Source organism: Muntiacus reevesi, chromosome 4 (genome assembly GCF_963930625.1).
Source record: "Muntiacus reevesi chromosome 4, mMunRee1.1, whole genome shotgun sequence".
NCBI classification, from domain to species: Eukaryota; Metazoa; Chordata; class Mammalia; order Artiodactyla; family Cervidae; genus Muntiacus; species Muntiacus reevesi.
Window position 1 is genome coordinate 142,370,538 of NC_089252.1, and position 21,490 is coordinate 142,392,027.

At 54.0% G+C, this 21,490-nt stretch overlaps 3 protein-coding genes across 11 annotated transcripts in view; all 3 read right to left on the reverse strand.

Moving 5' to 3' along the window:
* HOXC4 (homeobox C4) overlaps positions 1–18,940 on the reverse strand; it is a 37,645-nt gene extending 18,705 nt beyond the window's left edge. For both annotated transcript variants that reach the window (XM_065934259.1, XM_065934258.1), the window contains exon 1: positions 18,835–18,940. The gene's annotated coding sequence lies outside the window, so the exon portion shown is untranslated. The remainder of the gene's footprint in view (positions 1–18,834) is intronic.
* On the reverse strand, positions 1,207–3,404 carry HOXC5 (homeobox C5). Its single transcript, XM_065934271.1, has 2 exons — positions 2,951–3,404; positions 1,207–2,251 (listed from the first exon to the last, which is right to left on the reverse strand). Exons 1-2 carry the CDS (start codon positions 3,402–3,404, stop codon positions 2,037–2,039), a joined length of 669 nt encoding a protein of 222 aa, XP_065790343.1. The 3' UTR covers positions 1,207–2,036.
* On the reverse strand, positions 5,748–18,970 carry HOXC6 (homeobox C6). Of its 8 annotated transcripts, none has more exons than XM_065934270.1 (4): positions 18,835–18,912; positions 13,907–13,980; positions 7,637–7,799; positions 5,748–6,918 (listed from the first exon to the last, which is right to left on the reverse strand). In XM_065934270.1, exons 3-4 carry the CDS (start codon positions 7,788–7,790, stop codon positions 6,611–6,613), a joined length of 462 nt encoding a protein of 153 aa, XP_065790342.1. In that variant the 5' UTR covers positions 7,791–7,799; positions 13,907–13,980; positions 18,835–18,912; the 3' UTR covers positions 5,748–6,610. The 8 variants fall into 8 exon arrangements, with proteins under 8 accessions (XP_065790342.1, XP_065790341.1, XP_065790335.1 ...); XM_065934268.1 differs by having other exon boundaries at positions 5,749–6,918; positions 7,637–7,862; XM_065934266.1 differs by having other exon boundaries at positions 5,749–6,918; positions 7,637–7,982.
* Between the last annotated feature and the right edge of the window lie 2,520 nt (positions 18,971–21,490).

The following is a 21,490-nucleotide window of genomic DNA, read 5'->3' on the forward strand; positions in this document are numbered from 1 at the left end:
GGCAGTAGGATGCAGAGAAGTCCGTCCTTATAATAAATCCAAGGAGCATCAGCATTAATAATCATAAATATTCCCCTTCCCCCTCCCCAGATCCTCTCTGCTCCCTCTCCCTCTTGACTGCTGGAACAGCCTCCGAGCCCACCTCCCGAACTGGCCCCCGCCCCCGTGTGGGGGGTCTAGGCTTGGCTCCAGGAAATTACCCCGTCGTGGGAGGCAGGAGAGGAAATGCAGTAAAGTTTTATGGACCCTTCCCACATTTGTTTCTCCTGTAAAGTACTTCTTTCCTTCATCCCATCCCAGGAGCCTAGGGCAGAGCAGTTCTGGGCCTAGGCCAGCCTCAAGCACCACCTGAATTATCTGCGTTTCCCCCTTCTCTTTAGCTCCCCCTCCCCCTCCACACAAAATCTCTGAGACTGAGATAAATGATGGCGGGCCAACAGACGCGACTCAGGCACTGGTCTACGCAGCTCCTTTCCCAGCTAATTGTCTGCATAGCCCTAGGCTCTAGGAGGTGGGGAAGACAATCTGAACATTTCCGGCCAGGCAGGTACAAACTGCAGGTTGCCCCACTGCTTCCCCTCACCCACCCAAAGCTCACACACTTCCTCCTGCAGTACCCCTCTACTAAGCAGTACCAACTCTGAGCATCGTTTGGGGGACCAAATAGGCCCCTAGACTGAGAGCTCAACCCTTCCTCTATGTCCAGCGAGGCCTCTCAGGGACCACCTAGCCTTGAGAGAGCTCTTCACAGGCTCAGGATGGCCTGAGTCTGAGCACCTTGGAGCCATGAATCCCTGGTCCCTGAAGATTAGCTCTGGCATGCAATGCGTGCAACTGCCAGTCTAGAGGCCTCAGATTCACCCAGTCAAGGTGGGAGTGGGTACAGAGGCCAGAATGCTTGGGACAGCCACAGCATAGGAAAAGGCAGTAGAGACAGTTTGGGTGCCCTCCCCTTCCCCAAGAGGTTCTTCGTGAAGCCAGGGTTAGGAAAGGAGCTCCGTTTCACCTGCCTCTACTCAATGCTCCTAGACTCTCCTAAAATTCTTTTGAAGGAGCCGCTTGAAGGCTGTGGGCCTCCCCCAACACCCTGCAGCCCATTTAGACACTTTTCCCAATACATGCCCCCCAAACAGAGAGGAGCCGCTGTATCTTTCGTCCTGTTCTCTCTTTGTCTTTATTTGATATGACAAAATATAGTTTCAGGAAAGATGTGGAGTTAATAAATAGTTGGACAATAGCGATGGGCAGAAGGACACCGAGAGTCGTGGCAAGGACTACTGGGCAGCCAGGAGCCTCTAGGACCTTTGTGGGGTCTAGTAGCAGGGAACCCCAATAGTTGAGCTAGCTAGCGGTCTGAGGCCGGGGGCCTGAGAGGGCATGCAGAGAGCGCAGGCTGGACAGGTTTCCGGGTTTTGGGGTTGGGGGGTGCAGGTTTAGACAGCTTAGGGCAACCGAGGGGGCCCTAGGCAGACAGTCATCTCCCCCTTTCATATGCAGATTATTTTAAAAAATGAGCATCGAGTTGAGTGGCTACAAAGAAGCACCCCGAGATGGTGCCGGGGTTTGCCAAGTACAACCATGCTCTCACCAAGCCGGCAGCCTGCCTGGCCCGCCTAAGCCGGAACAAAGGAGAGGGCGAGGCCGCAGGGTCCGGGCGTGGGGCCTGCCGCGCCGGCAGGGCCCACCTGAACCCCGGCGGCCTACGCTGGGGCAGGAAATCTGAGATGCGGCCCAAGTCAGGTTCGCTCAGCACCAGCTCCTGTGCCACAGCCCTCTGAGGGTCCCCTGCGGAACTTGCCCCGGACCTCGGTGCTGAGCAGAACTGAAGGGAGTCCGGTCGGCGCGGGTAGCCCCGCGGGGAACCTGGGGTCGGTGGGGATGCGCAATGCCAAGGGAAAGAGCTTTTGTCTGAGGTGGGGAACCGGCGCTCCAGCCCCCGTTCTTGCCCCCAAGATATCTAGAGAGGAAAAACCGACAGGGAAAGGCGCGGGACCGAAGCGGGCTCGGGGTGCTCTCGGCGGGCCTCCCCGATGCCTCTAGAGAGCCTCTTTGCTTTTCATTTTGGAATCTTTCTTCCACTTCATCCTGCGGTTCTGGAACCAGATCTTGATCTGTCTCTCGTTGAGACACAAGTTGTTGGCGATCTCTATGCGCCTGCGGCGAGTGAGGTAGCGGTTAAAGTGGAATTCTTTTTCTAGTTCCAGAGTCTGGTAGCGCGTGTAACTGGTTCGGGACCGCTTGCCGTCCGTCTCTGGAATATAAACCCCCCCAAGCCAGGAAGGGGTGAATAGCGTGCAGCACCCCAGCGTCCCCATCCCAGCCCCAGGCCCCCACCCGCGGCCAGAGGGAGAAGACGCGAGCGGGGCCGGACAGGCCCGGCGGGCCGCAGGCGGGCCCGGCCCAGCCCAGCCTGGCCCCGGGAGAGGAGCCTCCGCCCAGGCAGGAAACTTTCCGCCGCAGCCTTCACTCAGCAGCCGGAGGGGCTGGGGGTTGGGGGGAGAGGGAGACCCAGGCTCGGACCGAACAATAAGCACCCTCGAGATCCGAGCACCGGGGACCCCCCTCCCGCCCCTCCCGAGTCGCTGGAATCCTCCGGAGCCTCAAGCGGCGGCCGAGCCGACTCCGCAGGGGAGGGAGGAGGGACCGCGGGGGGATCCCCGCTCTGGAGCCCCGCGCTCCTCACCCTTCAGATCCCTCTATTTTTTTAACTCCCTCCCTCTCCCCCAAAAATTGAATATTGCCTTTTATACACGTTTTGTTCCTATGATCCAATTATGTCGTCGTAAATTTGGGCGCACACAGCCTCTAAGCCTTTTAGTGGACAGTTTTACGAGCCATTGATGCCTGGATCGTAAAATTTATGGCCGCAGGTTTTTTTTCTTTATTTGCCCCGCATGGCCTATAAAACCCAGGCGGACCCGAGCGCGCAAAATGAAGTCCTAAAGTTTACCGTGGCTCATGTGCAGTTTGGTCATCCACGGGTAAATCTGTGGCGCGGCCGGTGGCTGGCTCAGTCCGGCAGGCTGCCCTGTCTGCGCCTGCTCCTCTTTGATCTCCCCACTGCTCTTAGCTCGCTCCTCCAGCGCTGGGCGAGCCGCCTTCTGACTGTACATCCCGGGGTTCAGAGGAGCCGCTTCATCTCTGCCCAGAGCGTGTCCCGGAGCGGCTGCGGCGCTGCAGGCGGGGCGGTCGGGGTGAGCCCGGGGGTTGGCAGCCATGTCTACCCCGTGGAGAGAGTTGGAAGGCGCAGGCGGTGGGAAAGTGATGCTTAAGTCCAATCCGCCGTAGCAGTACCTGGATGCCTGCACCTCTGAGGCCGATCCATAGTTCCCACAAGTTTGCATGTTATAGGCAGGGATATTGGGGCTCTGCTTATAGAATGAATTGGCTACGTAGGAGCTCATGGCGGGGAGGGCCCAAAAAAAATTTCTGCACCCTTTTTGATTAAGGGTGATTTGTGACTCTTTGAAGTTGAGGGGTTTTTTGTTCTCCAAAGTGCACAATTTATAGGTGGAGATATCTCTTTCTTTATCCTATGCGCTCTTCCCAAATAAGGGAGCCTTAAATAGAGTCACGTGACTCGAGCGGCCACTCATAAATTTGGCTTGATGACCTCCGGGAGGTTAGTGATGGAAGCCGGCGAAACGCATCTTGATATGTTGGCAAAGCCCAACCAAGGGGGAGAGGGAGTGAGAGAGAGAGAAAAAGAGAAGGGGGAGAAAAAAAAAATGGTTCTTGGAATTGGGGGGTAGCCGGGACAACAAGCCCACAGCGACACCTGGTGCTTACTTGGAGGAATTGCATCCTGGCTCGCTGGCTGGCCTTCAGGCCTCTCTGGATTTTCTACCCTGTAGAGAAGCTGGGTGTTGCTGCAATAAACTCCAGAAATGGCCTTTTAAATTGTATTTAATTTTAACGGGAGATAAGGCTTCACCAGGGTGCGCAGAGCGTTTTTTGGTAACGGATAGTCCCATCCTCCACAACCCCAGGGAGTTTCAATGTTCAAAAATGGCTGAGAAGGGGATTGAGGTAGGAGAGCCCCAACCCAGGTTGGAGGTGCCTTATCTCAGGTTCTCTAAATCAAGGGTCCAGGTGCCTTTCCTTTGAGGCCCCAGAGCCCTGATACCACTGAGGAGGTGCCTATCAGACTGAGAAAGTGAACCCAGCCTCTGGAGAGGTAGACAGGATGCCCATGAAGAGTGGTCCTGGGTGGACAGAGCTAGATAGAGGGCTCTTGGGATTAAGATTGCTGGGGACTTTGGGGTGAGCCTGGAGGTAAGGAACCAGGGGAAGATAGGCAGTCCTCCTCATCATGCCAGGGACTCCAGAGTGACATCAAGGCAATTTTCAATTGTGTGTGGGGGTGGGTGAGTGGCTAGCTGCATAGGTAAAGAATCAGACACAATGAACTGGAGGACTGCTCTGCATCCCTGTGTATGACCCTCGTGTGGTACCCATGCCAAGTATTTTGGGTGGAAAATATATGTTCATTGAGGGCATGGAGAAGCAAAATCCAAGCTTCCACAAATATTATATGAGCAGGGCAAAGGAAGAGGCCTGTTTTGTGCCCTTTGGAGAAAAGGCGTCTGAACTAGGCTTTCCAAGGACCTGGGTTCAGGAGGTCCAAGGGAGAGCAATTTCTGAGCTATCTGGAGGTCTCCCAAAGGACCTGGCTGGGGCAGGGGGATGGGGGTGGGCAGGGCAGGCGCCTGGGCTACCTTCACAGCCTGACACCAGGGCCTCGGCAGCCATTCGGCCCCTTTCCGACCCCCCTCCCCTAGCCCCAAGTCTTATTCTTTCCTGCCTGCCTCTCCCCAGGAAATCTCCGCCCCTGCCAGGAGAAGCCCCCCTTCGGCCCCCCCGCTGGTGGAGGCGCTGGAGGGGGCGCTGGCGGGGATCTGGAAGGTCTGGAAAACTCTGGCGGATTTTTTCCCCTCCGGGAGACCCCCTCAATACCTCACCCCCTACATCCACTCAGGTTTCTCTGGCTGGGCTTTGGAAAGACGGCCTGAGCTGGGGAAAGGCTAGGGTCTGGCTGCGCTCCTCACTGGCCTAGTTTGAGGGGAGAAGAAACAGTAAGGAAAAGACTGGGGCTGGAGAAGTAAGGAAGAAGGAATTTGGTCCCGGCCACGTCAGGAGTCCCAGAGCAGGCGAGAGCTCAGTTTCCAGGCTTTCTTTTCTGAGATGTCCTTGAATCGCTCAGACCCTGCCGAAGGACTCAGATCCCGGCGGTCTTCTTTTTCCCCTCGGCTCTCCGCCTCCGCCACGTTTCGCAAGAATCCTGGCGCGGGCCGGGGGCTGCCTTGCTGGCTCCGGCGCCTCCCTCCCTACTCCGGGGAGTGGGCGGGGGCGACCTGGGGCCTGGATGATGCGGCCTTTCTGGGCTTTGGGGGTCCGGGGTTCAGAAGCCGAGGACCCCAAACTACCAAAGGCAGGAAGAAAGGCCTGTGTGGGGCCGGAGACCAATGCGGCCAATCCCGGGTCCCACTGTACCCCCAACCAAACCCATGCGGGCTGTTTTTTGCGGTTTGAGTGCGTTGCTCTGCGTGGGGAGCCCGGAGAGGCCTCCCAGCCCCCAGTGCGATCCCCGGGAGAACCGCAAGGCCGGGATCGGCGCCGGGCCGGGCCAGGCGCGTGCAGGGGGCCGGGGGGCTCGCAGGCGGCGGGCAGACGCGGGAGCGCTCAGAGCCTGCTCCAACTTTCAGCCTGAGGCCGGCGGGCGAGCGAAGTAACAGAAATCCCGATATAAACTTTTAAAAATAGTATCAGTTTTATTAAATATTCGAGAACGGATCCAGAGGTCGGATTTATACAGGAGGGTAACACGAGGGAATTTTTTTAATTTATTTTTTTTCTCCTACTGGCTAAACAAACGTCGTTCACTTTCTTTTTGTAATTTTCCCTCTTTTTTTTTTCCCCCCCTTTTAAAGATGGGATTGGAACACGGACGGTGCTAAACATAAATATAAATACAGAGACCACAAATACAGCTAAAAATATTCACACAGAAACGGTCACAGTTTGTAATATGCCATAATGACCCCCAGGATTCTTTAAATACAATTCGCCTGGACTGGGCATTTGCTGGGGCAGAGGGGCCGGGCGGGGGCTGCGGGGAGGCCCTGGGGGCTGCTGTGGGGCCCCCGACGCGCCCTCCTCGGGCCTCCCGCCCTCCCCGGCTGCCAGGCCGGGCCCTGAGGCCCGGGAGCAGAGGCCCCCGGGGCCCGGGAGCCGGCTCTCTGCGCGGGGGCGGGGATGGGGGGCGCCGAGGGGGTGGGAGGCCAAGTCCTCGTTTGGAGGGAGATCTGTGGAGTCTAAAGCGAGGTTCAGGGACGAGCCCCAAGGCCTGGGCGGGGGAAGGGGCCTGCAGACGAGCCGAGAACGAGCTAGCGAGGGAGCGAGGAGGAGGAGGCGCCTGGTGAAGAGTTTGTGCGGTGAGGGAGGGGGGCGTCCAGAGTTGACTTTTCAGGTCCATATTTGACTCCCTAATTTTGTCTCAGGGAGTCCAAACACATCAATTGTGCCAGTGATAAATACAGAGTGTGTGATTAGGAGGGTATTGGGGGGAGCGAGGGAGCAGGAGAAGGAGGGGTGGCAGGGACAGTCCTGGTCACTCTTTCTGCTTCTCCTCTTCTGTCTCTTCCCGCTTTTCCTCTTTTCCGCCCAGGCTGTCGGCCGCGGCCCCTCCGCCGCCCCCTGAGAGCGTGGACGTGAGGTTAGACTCTTTTTTCCATTTCATCCGGCGGTTCTGGAACCAGATTTTGATCTGTCGCTCGGTCAGGCAGAGCGCGTTGGCGATCTCGATGCGCCGGCGCCGCGTTAGGTAGCGGTTGAAGTGAAATTCCTTCTCCAGTTCCAGCGTCTGGTACCTCGAGTAGATCTGGCGACCGCGCCTCCGGTCCGCTCCATAGCCGACCCCTAGAGATCCGGGCACAAAATACGCTACAAACAATCAGCGAGGCATCCTCTGCAGATGATCTAGCCTAGCACAGCCCTGACCCTCCCAACTTGGCCAGCACTCACGGGCCCCCTCCGGCTCCAGCCTTCTCCCCTCTGCTGTCCCCACCCCCACTGGGGGTACAGCCAGGATCCTAACCTCATTCAGTCCCCCCCGGGTTGGTAGGTGTGTCCCAAAGAAAGGTGTGTGGGGGGTTGGGGGGACAGAACCAAGCAGGAAGCTGTAACCTAAAAGCTGATTTTTAAGAAAAATCTCAAAACACTGGGGATGAGGCCCCATTCTCAAGGTCTGGGCTCCCCCATCTCCCCAAACGCCCTAGCTCCTGGAAACTTCTCCCCACTTCTCTGTCCCATTCTCTCCACCTCCCTTCTCCTCAGTCTGACTCGACTTTGGGGGGCTCCCCCAACCCCTCCCCTCATCCCCTGCCCTGTTCCTGCCCCCTCAACTCGCCTTGGAGCCCTCCAATCCGTCAGGGGCCGAGGGGGCCAGGCCCCTGCAAGCAAGCAGGAGGCGAGCAGAGGGGGCAGAAGAGGGGGCCCTGTCTCGGCGTCGGCGAGGAGACGAGCGTGATTGTTTTTATGGGGCCATAAAAAACTCTCTCCGCCCGTTCTTCTAGGGAAGCCGGTCATAAAGCCAGTTCAGTTTATTTAATTTATATCTCGGAGCTGTAAAACTCACCACTGTGCGAATTCATTCGCTGCATCCAGGGGTAAATCTGGATACTGGCTTTCTGGTCCTGGGGCGCAGTCCTGCCCTGCTCAGAACTAAAATCCTGAGCGATTGAGGTCTGTGTGTTATGTCCTAAGGTGTTTTGTCTGCAGTTTGAGAGCATGTCTTTCTCCTGGTAAAAGGAATTAGATCCATAGTCATACGGCCCTCGGCTGGAACTGAACACGACATTCTCCTGTGGCGAATAAAAGGGAGTCGAGTAGATCCGGTTCTGAGCCACGGCCGCTCCATAGGTCGAGAAATGCCTCACTGGATCATAGGCGGTGGAATTGAGGGCGACGTTGGGGAGGACGTCCTGGCCCCCGGCGAGGTGGCAGGATAAGGAAGGGTTAGTGAAGTAGGAATTCATCCCTTTGCCTTTACCTGGTCGGGCTATGATTTCTTTAATATTTATTTCTGTCTCCAGTTTGTACTCGGAACTAGATGGTTATAGGGACGGCTCCAATCCAGGACAGACAAAATGACAAAGTCAGCTGACCCCCTCCTAGCCAATCGCAAGCCAGATGTCAAGAAGGGGGAAAAAAATCGCTTCTGCTTCTGTTGATTCCCTAGTTGAGACTAAGTGTGTGCTTTGAAAGTAAGACTTGGATTTCTTTTAAAAATATATATGTAAGGGAACTGATTTGAAGGTGAATGAAGGGTGAATGTCCGCGAGCAGGGCCTTGGGGCCCAGAAAAGGAGAGTTGCACTCCCAGGAAATCTCTCGGCCCCAGCTAACTTTGCTGGCCACAGGAGAAATCTCTGTATTTTCAATCTGATTTCATCTTTTATATCTGCCCTCTTCTAAAATTACACTTTGATTTCTCCATAGGAGGAACGCCTTCCCAGTTCAGGGGGTTCCCCAGAAATCTTACAGGAAATCCTGGTTTGATACTCCAAGGAGAGAGTTCCCACCTTTAAACTAGTCTATTTTTACCCAAATAATTTTTAAAAAAAATCAAGAATGGAAATAAATTGCAAAAGACATGGTGTTTAGAGGAAGGAGAGTGTGTCTGAGAGTTGGGGGTGGCGGGGGGCATGTGGGGAGCCCCTAAATCTAAAGAGGGAAGGCTGAGACTTCAGGGTGCAGTGGCAGAGCTGAGGTGTGCAAAGGAGCCATGCATCTGCTTCCTCTTCCTCCTAGCCCCCCTCTACCTCCTCCTGCTCAGGAACCCCTTTTTGGGGAAACTCTTTCAGCAGTTTTGCCTAAAAGAGAAAATTTATTTGAAAATATCATAGGAAAGGAAGAGAAGTAAAAGGTGGGAGAGAGAGAGAAAAAGGAAGAAGAAAGAACTCTGAGAGTCTTTCTAGACACATCAACTCCTGTTTATGTTGGTGAGAATTTATGATTTGGAGCCAGCCAGGGCCGTTGGGGTAATTCACATAGCATCCAGCCAAAGAGAGAAGGCTGGTGGGGCTCTGATGGACACAGAGACACAGAGCGTCTTGCAGCCTCAAGCCCCTGCCCAGGGCAGAAGCCCCTGCCCTCCTCGGACACTGTCCTGCCAAGGGAAGTGCCCCTGGACCTGAGCTCTCTGGGGCTTGGAGATTCCAGCCAAGGTTTTCTGGGGCGCTCTCTCCCAAGGGCCAGCCACACCTGGTGGGGCCAGGCCTCTCAGCAGCTCCCTACCCCCATTTTCTTCCCACCTGGGGGCTGAGAAAAAGGAAGAGAAGGTTAGGAAAAGGCAGCTGAGTCCGAGGCTTCTGAGGAGCCGTAGTGGGCGAACGGAAACAGCGGAAGGTGTGCAGATGGGCTTTTTCCTCCTGATTAACCCAAACTTCTCTTGATATTGTAACATAGGTCGAAAATGCTCTGAGTTGACAAAGAGGGGGGTGGTGGGGCAAGCGAAGGGAGCAGAGGAAGCTCATATTTTCCCCTCACCATTTTGGGGAGGGGGAGAACTGGCTATAACAAGAACCCGGATGTCGCCGGATTTTATGATCTTTTCCTTCTGTGTAACAAAGCGGAGTAATCAATGGGTAGCAATAAAGCCATAAACGGGGCTACACTGGGAAAAAAAACTCGTTTATTCATCTTCTGTAACGTTAAGGTTTCCCTGGAGTGTCGCTAGGGGGGAAAAATAAAGTTTCGAACCCAAAAGCAGACAGTGTGTAGGAGCTGATGGAGACAACATGTTAGTTAATACATGAACCTCCTTACGGGATGGAAGAGTCTTCCTGCGAGACAATTTGTGTTGGCTTTTAAAAATACAGCCCCGTTCATCAGAGAGGAGAGAAACGTGTTGGTGTTTAAAAGGGCAGGGGGAAGGCCCCTATAATTATAAAGGCTCCCTCTCTTGGACCATACTTTCCTCTCCCCAAGGAAATGAAGATGAAGTGTAGAGGAGGATTCTTAAATTAAGAAATTTTGAGATGAGTTGTCTCATTTTGGGGTGTCATGGCAGGTACACAAACAGACACCAGCATGAGCTGCTTTTCGCTCTAGAATCCAGCTGTCCTCGAATTCATGGCATGCCTGGGCAGGGGTTTCCAACAGCTGGCTGGGGCTCCAGGCCCCCTGGAGGGCAAGAGGGAGAGGGAAAGAGAAGTGGGGAGGGGGTGGAAGGCCGAGGGGGCTGAACTAAGGAACAAGTCGGTGCCCCCCTGGACACCAGTAGCCACTCTCAGAGTTACCAGCCTCAATTCTGCCCTAAGGATAGCAGTGTAACACGTAGAACAGGCCGGAAGAGAGAGTAAATTCCCTCCCCGCCCCCCCTTCAGAGAGAGATTGCTAGAGGGATAAATCATGTCAGTGATATTTCCTTCAAGATATTAAATTGTTGCAATGTACAACAAATTGAATGATGGAAGATAGGATGTCTTAATGAGGTTTCGCTTTCAATGAGTGTTGATTTTCTATGTATTTTTAAATCTTTTTTATGGGTGGGTGGGGGAAGGAAGGACCTTGGAAGAAAGAAGGGGCTTCTGGGGAAGCATGTGCTGCAGCTCCCCAGCAAGGACGCCTGGGTTTGTTTCCTTGAGCCCCTTCTAAACTAAGTGTGGAGAGGAAAAGCGTGCCCAAGTTGGGGAGAGTCCCCTTTGGGGCCTAAAGGCAGTGGGCGCGGGGGTGGGCGCCCTGAGGAGCAGAATGTAAGTCTCAGCCCCGGAAAGTTAAGTGTTTTATTACGTCCCTAAACAGAGGGCAGAGACTGAAAGGTCTCGCCAATTTATAATGAACAGGAACCAGCTGCTGGGGGGGAAAGGCAGAAATGCTGGAAGAGGGGAGAAGGGGAAGCAGAAATACAAATAAATTCTGCCACTGCTTAAAGACTTTCAGCAAAATTAGTTTCTAACACACTTTTCCCCCATCACCTTTCGTTCCTCAGGAAAGAAGCCTTCTTCCTTCAGTTAGATCTTTAATTATGCAGCTGAAATTTGCTGGAAGGATTCGCTCCAAGGGGGGAGAGCAAGTCAGATGAGCCGAATTTTCCCTTCATTGGATTATATTTTCCTTTTCTCATTTCATGTTAATTTTATTTTTTTGGCAAAAGAATGACTGTCTATGGGGGGGAAAGCTGGGACTTGGGTTTTTCTAAATATATTTATATTTTCCTGTTAAATTTGTCTGAAAACAATTATGGAAACTCATCAGCAGAAGCAAGAACAGATGTTTTATTAAAACTGCAGTTGAGCTCGTGTAAATATGCACAAGTCTTGGGAAGGAGGGGGGAGAACTAGTTCTTTGTTTCTATAAAACAAGCCTAGAGAAATCAGAGAACACCCCCTCATCAGGCCCGTAGGTCTCCGACTTGCTCTGCCCCTTCGGCCTCTGGAGGGGGGCTGGCGGCAAGAACGGATTTTCGCTTTCGGAGCTGGAATCAGTGGATTCAAAAACAGAATTCAAAAAATACAGAAAAGGAATAAAGGGGGAAAGTTGCCACTCCCCTGTCCCAGCAACCAAAACACATGCTTTTCATGAACACTAATTATAGGAGAGAACTCATTGTAGGCACCCTGAGCCTAAATGGGGGGCAGTCATTGGTCGGGAGTCCCCAAGGGTTGCACTGGAGGCTGGACACTGGAGGGTTTCCCAGGGCAAGTGTTAAGGCTCCTATTCCAGCCTTATCCTGCTCCAGACTGGGGGTTGGGGAACTGTGTAGCTCTGAATTGGGAAGAGGGTGACTGGGACTGGCCTCTGGCCCTGGAGGGGTTCATGGGTGGGCCTCATCTTGTCTGCCTTTGCTTTCCACTCTGCTCTGGGAAATGAATTAATTTCTTGGGGAAGGGTATGTGAAGTGAGAGGCATGAGATCTGGAATTTTTTTTGGGGGCCAGTATTCTCCAGAGGTCCTGCTTAGTTTGTGTTCTGCCAGTCTTCTCTCTCTCCCCAGATCCCCCAACTCTGCGCCGCTGTCTGTGACTCACCCAGCCTCACACACAGATACATACACACTCCATTCCTGGCTGCCGGCGCCACCAACTGCAGCCCGGCGCCTCCGAAGGCTGCTCAGGGACGAGGGCACTGGAGCCACAGGACTCAGCACTCGGCCTGAGCGCCTGGCTGCCTGGAAGCCCTTACAACTGCCCGGCCCACCCCCTGGATCCTTGACTTCCAGGGTGGGAGAGGAGCGGTTGCCCCACTGGCCCCTTTTGTGCCACTGGGCGAGGGCTGAAATCCCTCTTGCAGAGAAAGCTGAGTTTCAATAATTGTTCAGCTCACCTCACAATAGCACTGTTTGGTTAAGGCTTTGCTGTTCTAGAATGACTGCTCAGTTGGCCCGACTGGCTTATGATAGGATTTTTTTTATTTAAAAATTAAAAAAATAAATCCTACTCCAAACGCCTAGTGTTTTGTGTAAGAGATCCTTTGATCTCCACAGAATGCAGAGTAAAAGGCTTGCAAAGAGAGTTTCCTAGTCCGTCAGAGAACCTGAACGCAAGGAACTGGGTCTGCTTGGGGACACCCCAGCATAGCTGACCCAAGGAGCCCCCAACTTCTCAAAGATCCAGTAGGGAAACTGTCTGAGCTCATAGCTCTCCATACACACGCTGCACTGCAAAAAAGAATGCTCTTTCTCCTTTCAAAGTTGAGGCATGGAGACACTTGGAGAAAAGTGAAATTTGACACACCCAGCCCGGAAATGGATCCCATTTGGGGGTGCTGATATTCTGGGGACAGGGCCCAGGCTGGCCAGCTGAATGGAGCTGGGGGGCAGCAGGGAGGCGGGACGGAAGAAAAGGCCAGATGGGGCATGTCAAGCTCCTGAGAACTGCCCCAAACACCTCAGAGGCCTGCGCTTTTGAGCTGAGAGGTTGAGAGGCTGCCCAAGCTGCTTTTGCTTTATTTGCAATTAAACAGAGAAGAAAGGTACCTGGAGGGGCTTGGCTAACTCACATCATATTTTCTCTTCTCCCTCTCTCTTTCCAGATTTCTGCCTGACCTTTCTTTACCACCACTCCACTTAATGCTGCTACCATCAGCAGACACAAACTCCCACACCGGCATTTGTTTGGCTTCTTTGACTGAAGGTTAAGAAGTACAGTAGGTCTTCAACATCTCTGTCCCACTGCACTCAGCCCTGAGCCCCTTTGGGCCCCCTCTGGAAGAAATCATTTCTGGCTTTGGGGGCCTGGCCCCCAAGCCTCCCACCTCTATCCCAAGCAGCTATCAACTGAGGAGGGGGCATACAGAGAGCCTTCAGACATAGTGTCTCATCCCCATTGCGAATGGGGAGGGAATTCAGACCCTGAGTGACATTTCAGGGAGGGAAAGCAAATAGTCCTGCTTGGCCCAGGAGGGAAACTTAAAATCCAGAACACTCAGAATATTTTTGGCCCCCAGAATGAGAACAAAGGATCTCCAATTTTCTGGCTTCTCTTATATCCCTCCATGCACAGTACTGCTTGGATCCATTTTGGAAGGTTTGAGAATTGTAAAATTCAAGAACAAGAACGCGGCATTTATGACGTCACAGTGAGTTGTCATGAAGAAATTGTAAATGTCATAAAAGTTACTACGTACAGCAGGAGTTTTGTGTGTGGGTTCCCTGCCTCCCCTCACTCTCTCTCCCCCCGACCTGTCCCCTTCTTCTTCCCCTGGTCTAAGTTCTCCCACTTGAAAATAAAATGTCATTATGTTCTGGAACAATAAGCCAACAAGAAACACTGTCCTCATTTCCCTATAAATAATTTTATCCTTTATTGTTTGCAGATCTGAAAGAACCATTTAATCTGCGCTGGCGAAAAGAGGGAGAGAGATGGGGAGGGGGGAATTAATTTCAGAAACGAGAATATTACTTACTTCGATGATACTCTTTCAGATTTGATAGCCAGGAGCAAAATTAGAGGCGAACAGCGGCCTCTCCGACTCTACACCTGGCGAGATTGGAGATTTATAGGATCTTTAGTGAAGGGGCAATTTAATTTTGTAGGATTTGCTTAAATTCACTGCTATTTTGGGGGGCTAAGAAGGGAGGGTGATGGGGAGAGCGACATGCTTTATCTAGCTTTATGAATCCGCCAACATTAGCCTGATTTAAAACCCAACAACCTGTGTCTCAGTGAAAACTCCTGCAGAAAGGAGTGGGGTGAGGGGGATTCGGCTTTCTCAATGAGTGTGGCCCCCTTAACTGAGCAGTTGCCAGGGGAAAGGAAAAAAAGCTGGAGGCCAGGGGAGGGCTGCTCTGTCTCTCCACCACCAGGACACCCGGAGGTTTATGGTGTCCCCATAATTCCCCCGACCCTATAAACAGCTGCCCTATTTTAGGACGATTTCTGCTTCCTCTCCTCGGAAAGGGAGAGTGAGGGAGGTGGGAATGGCGGGAGCAGGGTGCCGGAAAGGGGAGGGAGTTCAGGATAGCGCCGCACTTTGTTCTCCTGGGTGAGTTTGCTGTTTGGCGGGTTTCTGACGCAGGGTGGCAGCAGACAAAACAAGTAAACAACTCACAGACACAATAAACAGGGGCGGCTGCAGCGCCGTGGCAGAGGCCGTGGGCTGTGGTGAGGGGCACACTTTGGGGGTAATGTCACCCTGGCACTCAGGGCCGCCAAGGCCTAAAAGCTCAAGGCTTGCCCTTGGTGCGAGAGAAGATGGGAAAGAGCTGCACGCCTCGCACCCGCGGCAAGTCTGGACAGGAGATTCAGGGGAGGAACCTAATCGCCTAGAAGTGGAGTTAAACCCCCGCCAGCTCCTCTCCCATCCTTACTTTCTTTCCTGGGGGTTTTAATGGACATTTATACCCCAGCCTCTGTCTTTCCTTGGGCCCAGAAGGGAGAAAGAAGACTGGTTAATTCTCAGCCCTGGCCCACACTCAGTGCTCTAGGCCATAGGCGGTCAGACCAAGCTTCAGCTATCTCTCCGGCTTAGGTAGTAGAGGATTAAAATAAAGCCCCACCAGTAACCAGATCTAGGTTTCTGGCATTTGAAATCCCCTAGTCTGCTCCACAGATGATACAGGCAAAGCTGAGACCCTGTGAGCAGCCAGAGCGAGCAGGAGTGGGGAGATAGGCATTCACCGCACCCCCCTCCGTCTGGCTGGCTTTCTCCAGCGGCCTCTCCAGGCACCTTAGTCCGTCCACAGCCGCCCCAGATCATTGCCCAGAGGCCACCTTATTAACCACTCCAATCTTCTCTGCGGCCTCAGCAAGGCTTCGAACACCAGGGCCCAGCGACTGCTCAAAACTGCTCACAGGCATGCCTCACCCAGCAAAGTTTCCCACCGAACTCACTTTCAGCACAACTGGGTTCGCCTGCTCAAACAATCCTGAGTTGGGGAAGTCTGGAGGGAGGTGTGGAGAGGAAGCAGAAGGGAGTCAATCTTTCCCCAGCCCAGCTGCTTGGGCAGCAAAGGCAATAAGGTCTAAGAAAACCTTTGTGGCATCTCTCGGTTACTGATACCCGCATACTGCATACTCCGATTCCAACATGAACACATTTTCAGCAGAGCACGCACAGAGTGCACCCAGTGCCTCCTTGAGCCCAAGCCCATCTAGTGAGGGCTAACAAAATTTCGCACGCACATAAAATGGTGTTTGAGCGAATATAGGCATGGTAATACACAATTAACCACTGAGGAAACATGAGTCTGTATATATTCGTGCAGAAGTCTGCGCCTGTACATTTGAGCCTCTATCTAATAAACGTATAAAGCTACCAAGCCTGGTTTCGGAACACAACAGCCAACCCAACAAGGCCGCCTTCTCCAAACAAGGTCGCATTCTTCGTGGGGATCACAACTGTCAGACCAGGGAGAGAAAGGGTTTGCTCTGCCCATTTCTCCTTAGTTGGAGCTGGCGCATAAAATACAGCCCGTGGCAGAACTGACAAAGCCCCGTAAGAGACAGGCCCGAGGTACCCAAAGAGTGGACTCAGTGGAGACTGTTGGGGGCCCTGGGTTCAAAGGAGTGTCACTAGACCCTGACCCACGGATTCAGGGCTTCTGCCCAGCCTTAGCTCTGGTGTGCAGAGTCCTTGAGCCCGATTCTATTCTCAGCTGCTCTGGCTATTATTAGATAATCACAGCAGTGTCCTCCTGCTCTTAGGACCTTGTCCACAGGGAATTTGGCCTGCAAGGAGGCTGAGGATTGCCACGGGTGGCCCATTTTGTGCTTCTGTTTGAGTGCCATCGAGGGAGAGAGAGAAAGGAAGGAAAATCGAAAGTAAGGGGGGAAGGAAGGGGCTGGCGTTTGGGGCTGGGTTTTTCCCCTGGCCAGACTAGAAAATGGAAAACTAGGGCCGGTCACTGCTGCTAGACTGTCTATGCATCCCTCTGGGTCCTGAGGAGAGTCTAGGGGTGAAATGAGTGGGGGCCTGCAGGACCCTAGCCAAGAAGGGACAGAAAATCAATGTATAAAAATAATATATAAGGACATTTCAGGATGGTGCTGCTAACCCGACAACCACCAACCATACCACTGTGAAATCTCACCAACCACTTTCGTTTGGTTAGATCCCTGTAGGCCGATGGTGATACCCCAGCCTAGCCCAGGCCCACCCCTCCAAAGGGAGGGGGCCCCCTCTAGTATTCCAGGTGAATCCCCACTGGCCCGAGTGGCCTTCTCGGGAAACTGTTGTCCTGGGGTGGGGGGTGAACAAAGACTTGTCCCCCTCCCCCAGTCAGTGCGGCCATCTGCTGCGGCGGGGGCAGACAAAATACAGCGAAAGAGAAATAGAGGCCTCACCGATCGGCGGTTCCCAGAATACGCCAGGAGAAAAGCTCCCATTTTCAGGCCTCCGGGGCCCCTCCACTGGCCCACGGTACTCCCCTCGCCCTTTGCAGGTCGCACGGACTCGGGGTCTGAGCGGCCGCGGCCTGGCTCCCCGGGGCGTCAGCCCCAGGGCCGCGCCAGGGCGGCGAGAGAGCGCGCGGCAGCCGGAGCGGGCGGCGGGCTGGGCCCATTTGGGGAGAGCCAAGCGCTTTTCTCGATCGTAAACAAGGAACGCGAAATTAGCCCCTCGGCAGACGCCTCTGCCGACACACACAAGTCCTATTGGTGGGGGGGGGAAGGGGGAGAGAAAATGCCATTTCTTCCCCCGGGAGAATACCTCCCAGGCCTTTATGTCGGCTGCGAAAGGGGAATTTTGGGGGGGCAGGAGAGGAAGGGAAGGGGATTGTGGGGGGAGGGGAGGGAAGATTCACAGTCAACTCGGGCCCAAGGGGTTTGATTTGAATGCAGTCGAACTATATTTTTAAAAATTTGATAAAACAGGTTATCTCCCCCCCCACCCCCCAGGCGACCAGTCTGGGTTTAAACAGGAAATCGAGGAGCGGTCCCCTCCCCCACTCGGGCTTGGCGCAGAAGCCCAGTCGCGCGTTTAGGAGATGGGGGGTGCTCTTGGCTCGGGCTGAAGGGGACTCTGGCCCCCAGACTCTCGGATCTCTCCAGAAATATGCACCCTCCCCTCCCCCAGCTCTAGGGTGTGTCTGCCTTGGGTGTGTAAGCGAGTATGTGTGCGTTGCCCTTTATAAACAGAAGCTCACACATATAGGGGCCGCCTCGGACCCAGGCCAGGGAGCAGGGCGGGGTCATATATCAAGCTGCAACACATTCAGGGCCACGTACATTTGGAAGAAATTAAGCCACTGTGTTATGAAACCATATGTGTTGGGTTAAGACTATACAACACGCCATTAGCACCAATTATTAGGAAGATCCCCAGCGCCCAGGACCCTCCGGGCCGCCCAATTCTGAGTCCCGACCCCATGAGCCAGCCGTGCCCCAGCCGTGCCTTGAGACCTCACTACCTTTGCTCATCCAGGAGGCCCTGCCGGCGAGGCCTGGTCCCTGTCCCCACCCATTCTAGGGCCTCTCCAATTCCCACCTCCGCCCCAGACAGGGCAGATCACAGCCCAGAGCAGTCAGGCGACGCGGGTGAAGCAGTCCAGTTGGTATCCTAGATGGGGTAGCCGCGGGTGGGGGTGGAGAACGCCGGGCCGGGGGGAGGGGGAGAGAAGGTAGATTGGCCCCCATTCTCCAAGCACAAGATGGCTTTTGAGGACCGAGTCCCCACCCCCACCCATCCACCCGCAGTGCAGAGCACCTCCCATCTTTCCATCCGCTCGAGTGGGGGTGGAAGCAGGGGGTGGGCAGACGCTCTCCCCTCCGCTGACGCGCACCAGCCACCAGCCTCCCCCCTAATTGCCAATTAACAGGCCCCGCCGCCCGCCTAGCTGCGCTCTCTTCCTGCTCCGCGGCCGGGCCCTGGGCCCGCACTGCGCATGTGTGAGCCCTAGCGGTCGCGCTCTCCGGGAGGGAGGGGGCTGCGGAGCAGGGAGGGGGCGCTGGAAAGTTTGTTTGGGGGTTGGGGGGCTGACTCTGCTCGGAAGGCATTGGTTACAGCTTACAGGTTCTCTCTTCTGCCCTGGATTTTGAGCTCCCGAGCCCCCTCTGTCCCAGTCCCGTTAGCCAAGAGGCCGCAGATCTATAACAGGTAAGGACAAGGTCCGCGCACTAGACCCCGGCCTTGAGCCCCACGCAGCCCTCTGGCCCCCCGACCCCCAACTTCAGCGTACAGTGACATAAGGACAACATACTTCCCCCCACTATCATATTCCAGTTTAACCCAATTTCTCCACCCCCCCCCACTTTTCCTCCCCATAATTGCCACGCGCCCACCCTCTCGCCCCCTCTCCTCTCTAACCAAGACAAGCCGCTGCTGTCCTTATCTTGAAACCGCCACCCAGCTACGGACCATTAGTTACATATTTGAACCAATAAGGAAGCACTTACCGGGCGTTGCTGTCACTCTCCCTCTCCCTCTCTCTCTCTGCCTCTCTCTCCCACTCTCTCTTTCTCGTCTTTCCTCATTCTGTGCCGCTGCCGAGCCTGTCTCAGCTCCACATACATATATATGTATATATATATATACTTTACAGAAATTTCAAAATAAAAAATAGTCCCAATAATTAAAAAAGCCAAATAAAATTAAGGAGAGATGCAAGAAGGGGGCAGGAGGGAGAGCTTAGGAGAGGGGAGGGGCTGAGGCATCTGCAGCTCCCTGTCTCAACTCCTGCTCCCGCATTCCTCCTGCCCCTTGGGGGGCTAGAGGGTCGGGAAGGGAGAGAGGGGTGCCCTCTACTCCAGCCTCTCCCCCCCCCGCCCCCCTCCCCAGGTGCTCCCAGCTTCCGGCAACTCCAGCTGGGAGGAAAAAAATTAAATGAGGGGAGAAAATAATTATTAATCAGATTAATAAAAAAAAATACTAGTAATGAAGGGAGCGCCCAGCGCAGGTTTCCCTGGCAATGGTTAGGCTCTTACAGGGAGGACTGTTCTGCGGAGCGCTCCGAACGGACAAACCACAATAAAAAGTTCACGTTCATGGATGGAATCCACATGACTTCTTGTGGCCAATCCAACTTGTGAGTCGATCGTAAACTTTTATTACTCAGCTGTAAATTTTCTGCAAACAACCGGGAATGCGATGCATTTGTGTAGCGTGTGCAAATGGGCGCCGCGGTCGCCATGTTTACCCAATTCTCTCGGAGAGGGAGCATCCCCCGACCCCCACCCCACCCCCACCCACCGCCCACTCCCCACGGGCCGGGTTGCTCCTGGCTAGCGCGGAAGGGCGAAGGGGGGACGTGACAGGAGACAAGGAAGGATTCTGGCGCTGAGTCGGCTGCCTCCCTCTGCCATGCCGAATTTTACATATTTTCCTTAATAAATGGGGTATTAATGTTGGCTCTGGGGGAACCAAAGCTTTGCCAAGATTTGTGTCATTGGGGCAGTGACGGCCGGCCCTGCGGCGTGAGGGGACTGAGAAGCGATGCTCAGCCTACCCCTGTCATTTTTTTCTAGGAAGGGAACAACATCCTTCCCACTGGGGCGTAGGGGAAGCCCCCCACTCCACCCCAGATGGAAACAGGAGGGGCAGGCCGCGGGAAGCCTCATAACAGAGACTGACCTGGCCATGGTCTGAAGAGCGAGAGGGCTTAGACCGGCCCTGGGCAGGCCTACGGAGGCAGCTTGGGTTGGGGGGTGGGACGAGAATGGGGAGCAGCCTGCACAACTCCCAAAGTGCCCCTCACCCCCACGTTCTTTTCTCCGGAGAAAGTGACATTCATCCCCCCCCCCCCGCCCCCCCAAGGACCATCCTTACTGTCAGATCTCCTCAGTTCCTAGGTTCAGATGGCAGCTTCCTCCTAATCTTTTTAGAATTAAGTATAAAATTAAGGCCTATGATCGATCTTAGTTCCCAGTTCTTTTTCCTTTGGATGTATGGTCCTAGGAAGCCTTTTTCTGTCTGGTCAGGTGGCCCAAACCCATCTGCCTTTTTCAGAAAAATCCCAGTGTCTGGGCAGCTAGGACACACCTTGCAGGCCCTGAAAAAAGAATCTATTCTTCCCTTAAATTCCACCTTCCATGCTAAACACCAGAGCACGGGAGACTCCAGACCCCTGATTTTGGCAATGAATCCAATGTGAGGGAGCCCAGAATAAATTCCCCCATAGAGACTATTTGCCAACCAGTCACCACCCAGCCACTCTCCCCAACCAGCTGGAGATTTGAAGGCCCAAAGCTCTTCTCTTGGTTCCCTAGTCGTGTTGGCATGGGGACTGCCACGGCTGGGTGCCCCACCCCAACCAACAGGGGGTCCCCTCATCCCCTCCCCAAACTTCCTCCACAGTAAGTGAAGCAGTTCTCTCAGCCGGATGCAGGGACCTCGTTTCTTTTACAAACCCACCCATAAATTTTATAACAGGTAGTTAAAAATTACGACAAGGAAGCACTGGCCCAGCTTTTCACAATGGGCCTCGGGGAGAATGGGACCGCTCTGCGGGCAGTTCACCGGAAATTTTACTTCTAGTCTGTGGCACAACCTGTCTTAGAGTTCGCTTTAACTGGCACGGGGTGACTTTCTCCAGCACACAGCTGCTGGGGCATCTCATTTGGGGAAACTGAGGCTGGGGAGGCCAACCCACTCTCCCATCCTAGGGTCCCCCAAGGAGCCTTTTAGGGCAGTTATTACCTCCCTCATCCTCCGCGCTCCCCCAGATCCCCTACAGGCCCGCAATTCCCTTGGCCTCTACAACGAAATGGGGAGGGAGAGACAATGCCGAGTTTGGTTTTTTTTTTAATCCTGAGAAACGAATTTGCCCCCCAACTTAATAGCTGCATTATCCTGTCTCTACGGTTGAGATTAGAATAATAAATTCAAGGCAAAATGAGCGAGATGCTTCAACTCAGCATTTTGAAAGCCACTATTTTTCACAAATCACAAATAGCTTTCGGAAGCCACTTTGATTGGCTAATAAAAAAGTAAAGAATGGGAGAAAGTCCTAGCTGCTGCAGCCGAATGGTCCCCATTCCGGTAATGGGACGGCGGGAGTATTTGGGAGGACGCGTTTCTAAAGAGAGAGCATCCCTGCTCGCAATTAAGTTCTCC

Excerpts from the sequence above, each read along its gene's own strand:
- HOXC5 (XM_065934271.1), bottom strand. The coding sequence starts at position 3,404 with ATGAGCTCCTACGTAGCCAATTCATTCTATAAGCAGAGCCCCAATATC. Across the intron at positions 2,252-2,950 it reads CAAACTGCACATGAGCCACG|AGACGGACGGCAAGCGGTCC; the intron begins GTAAACTTTAGG and ends TTTATATTCCAG.
- HOXC6 (XM_065934262.1), bottom strand. The coding sequence starts at position 8,036 with ATGAATTCCTACTTCACTAACCCTTCCTTATCCTGCCACCTCGCCGGG. Across the intron at positions 6,919-7,636 it reads GCGAATGAATTCGCACAGTG|GGGTCGGCTATGGAGCGGAC; the intron begins GTGAGTTTTACA and ends CCGGATCTCTAG.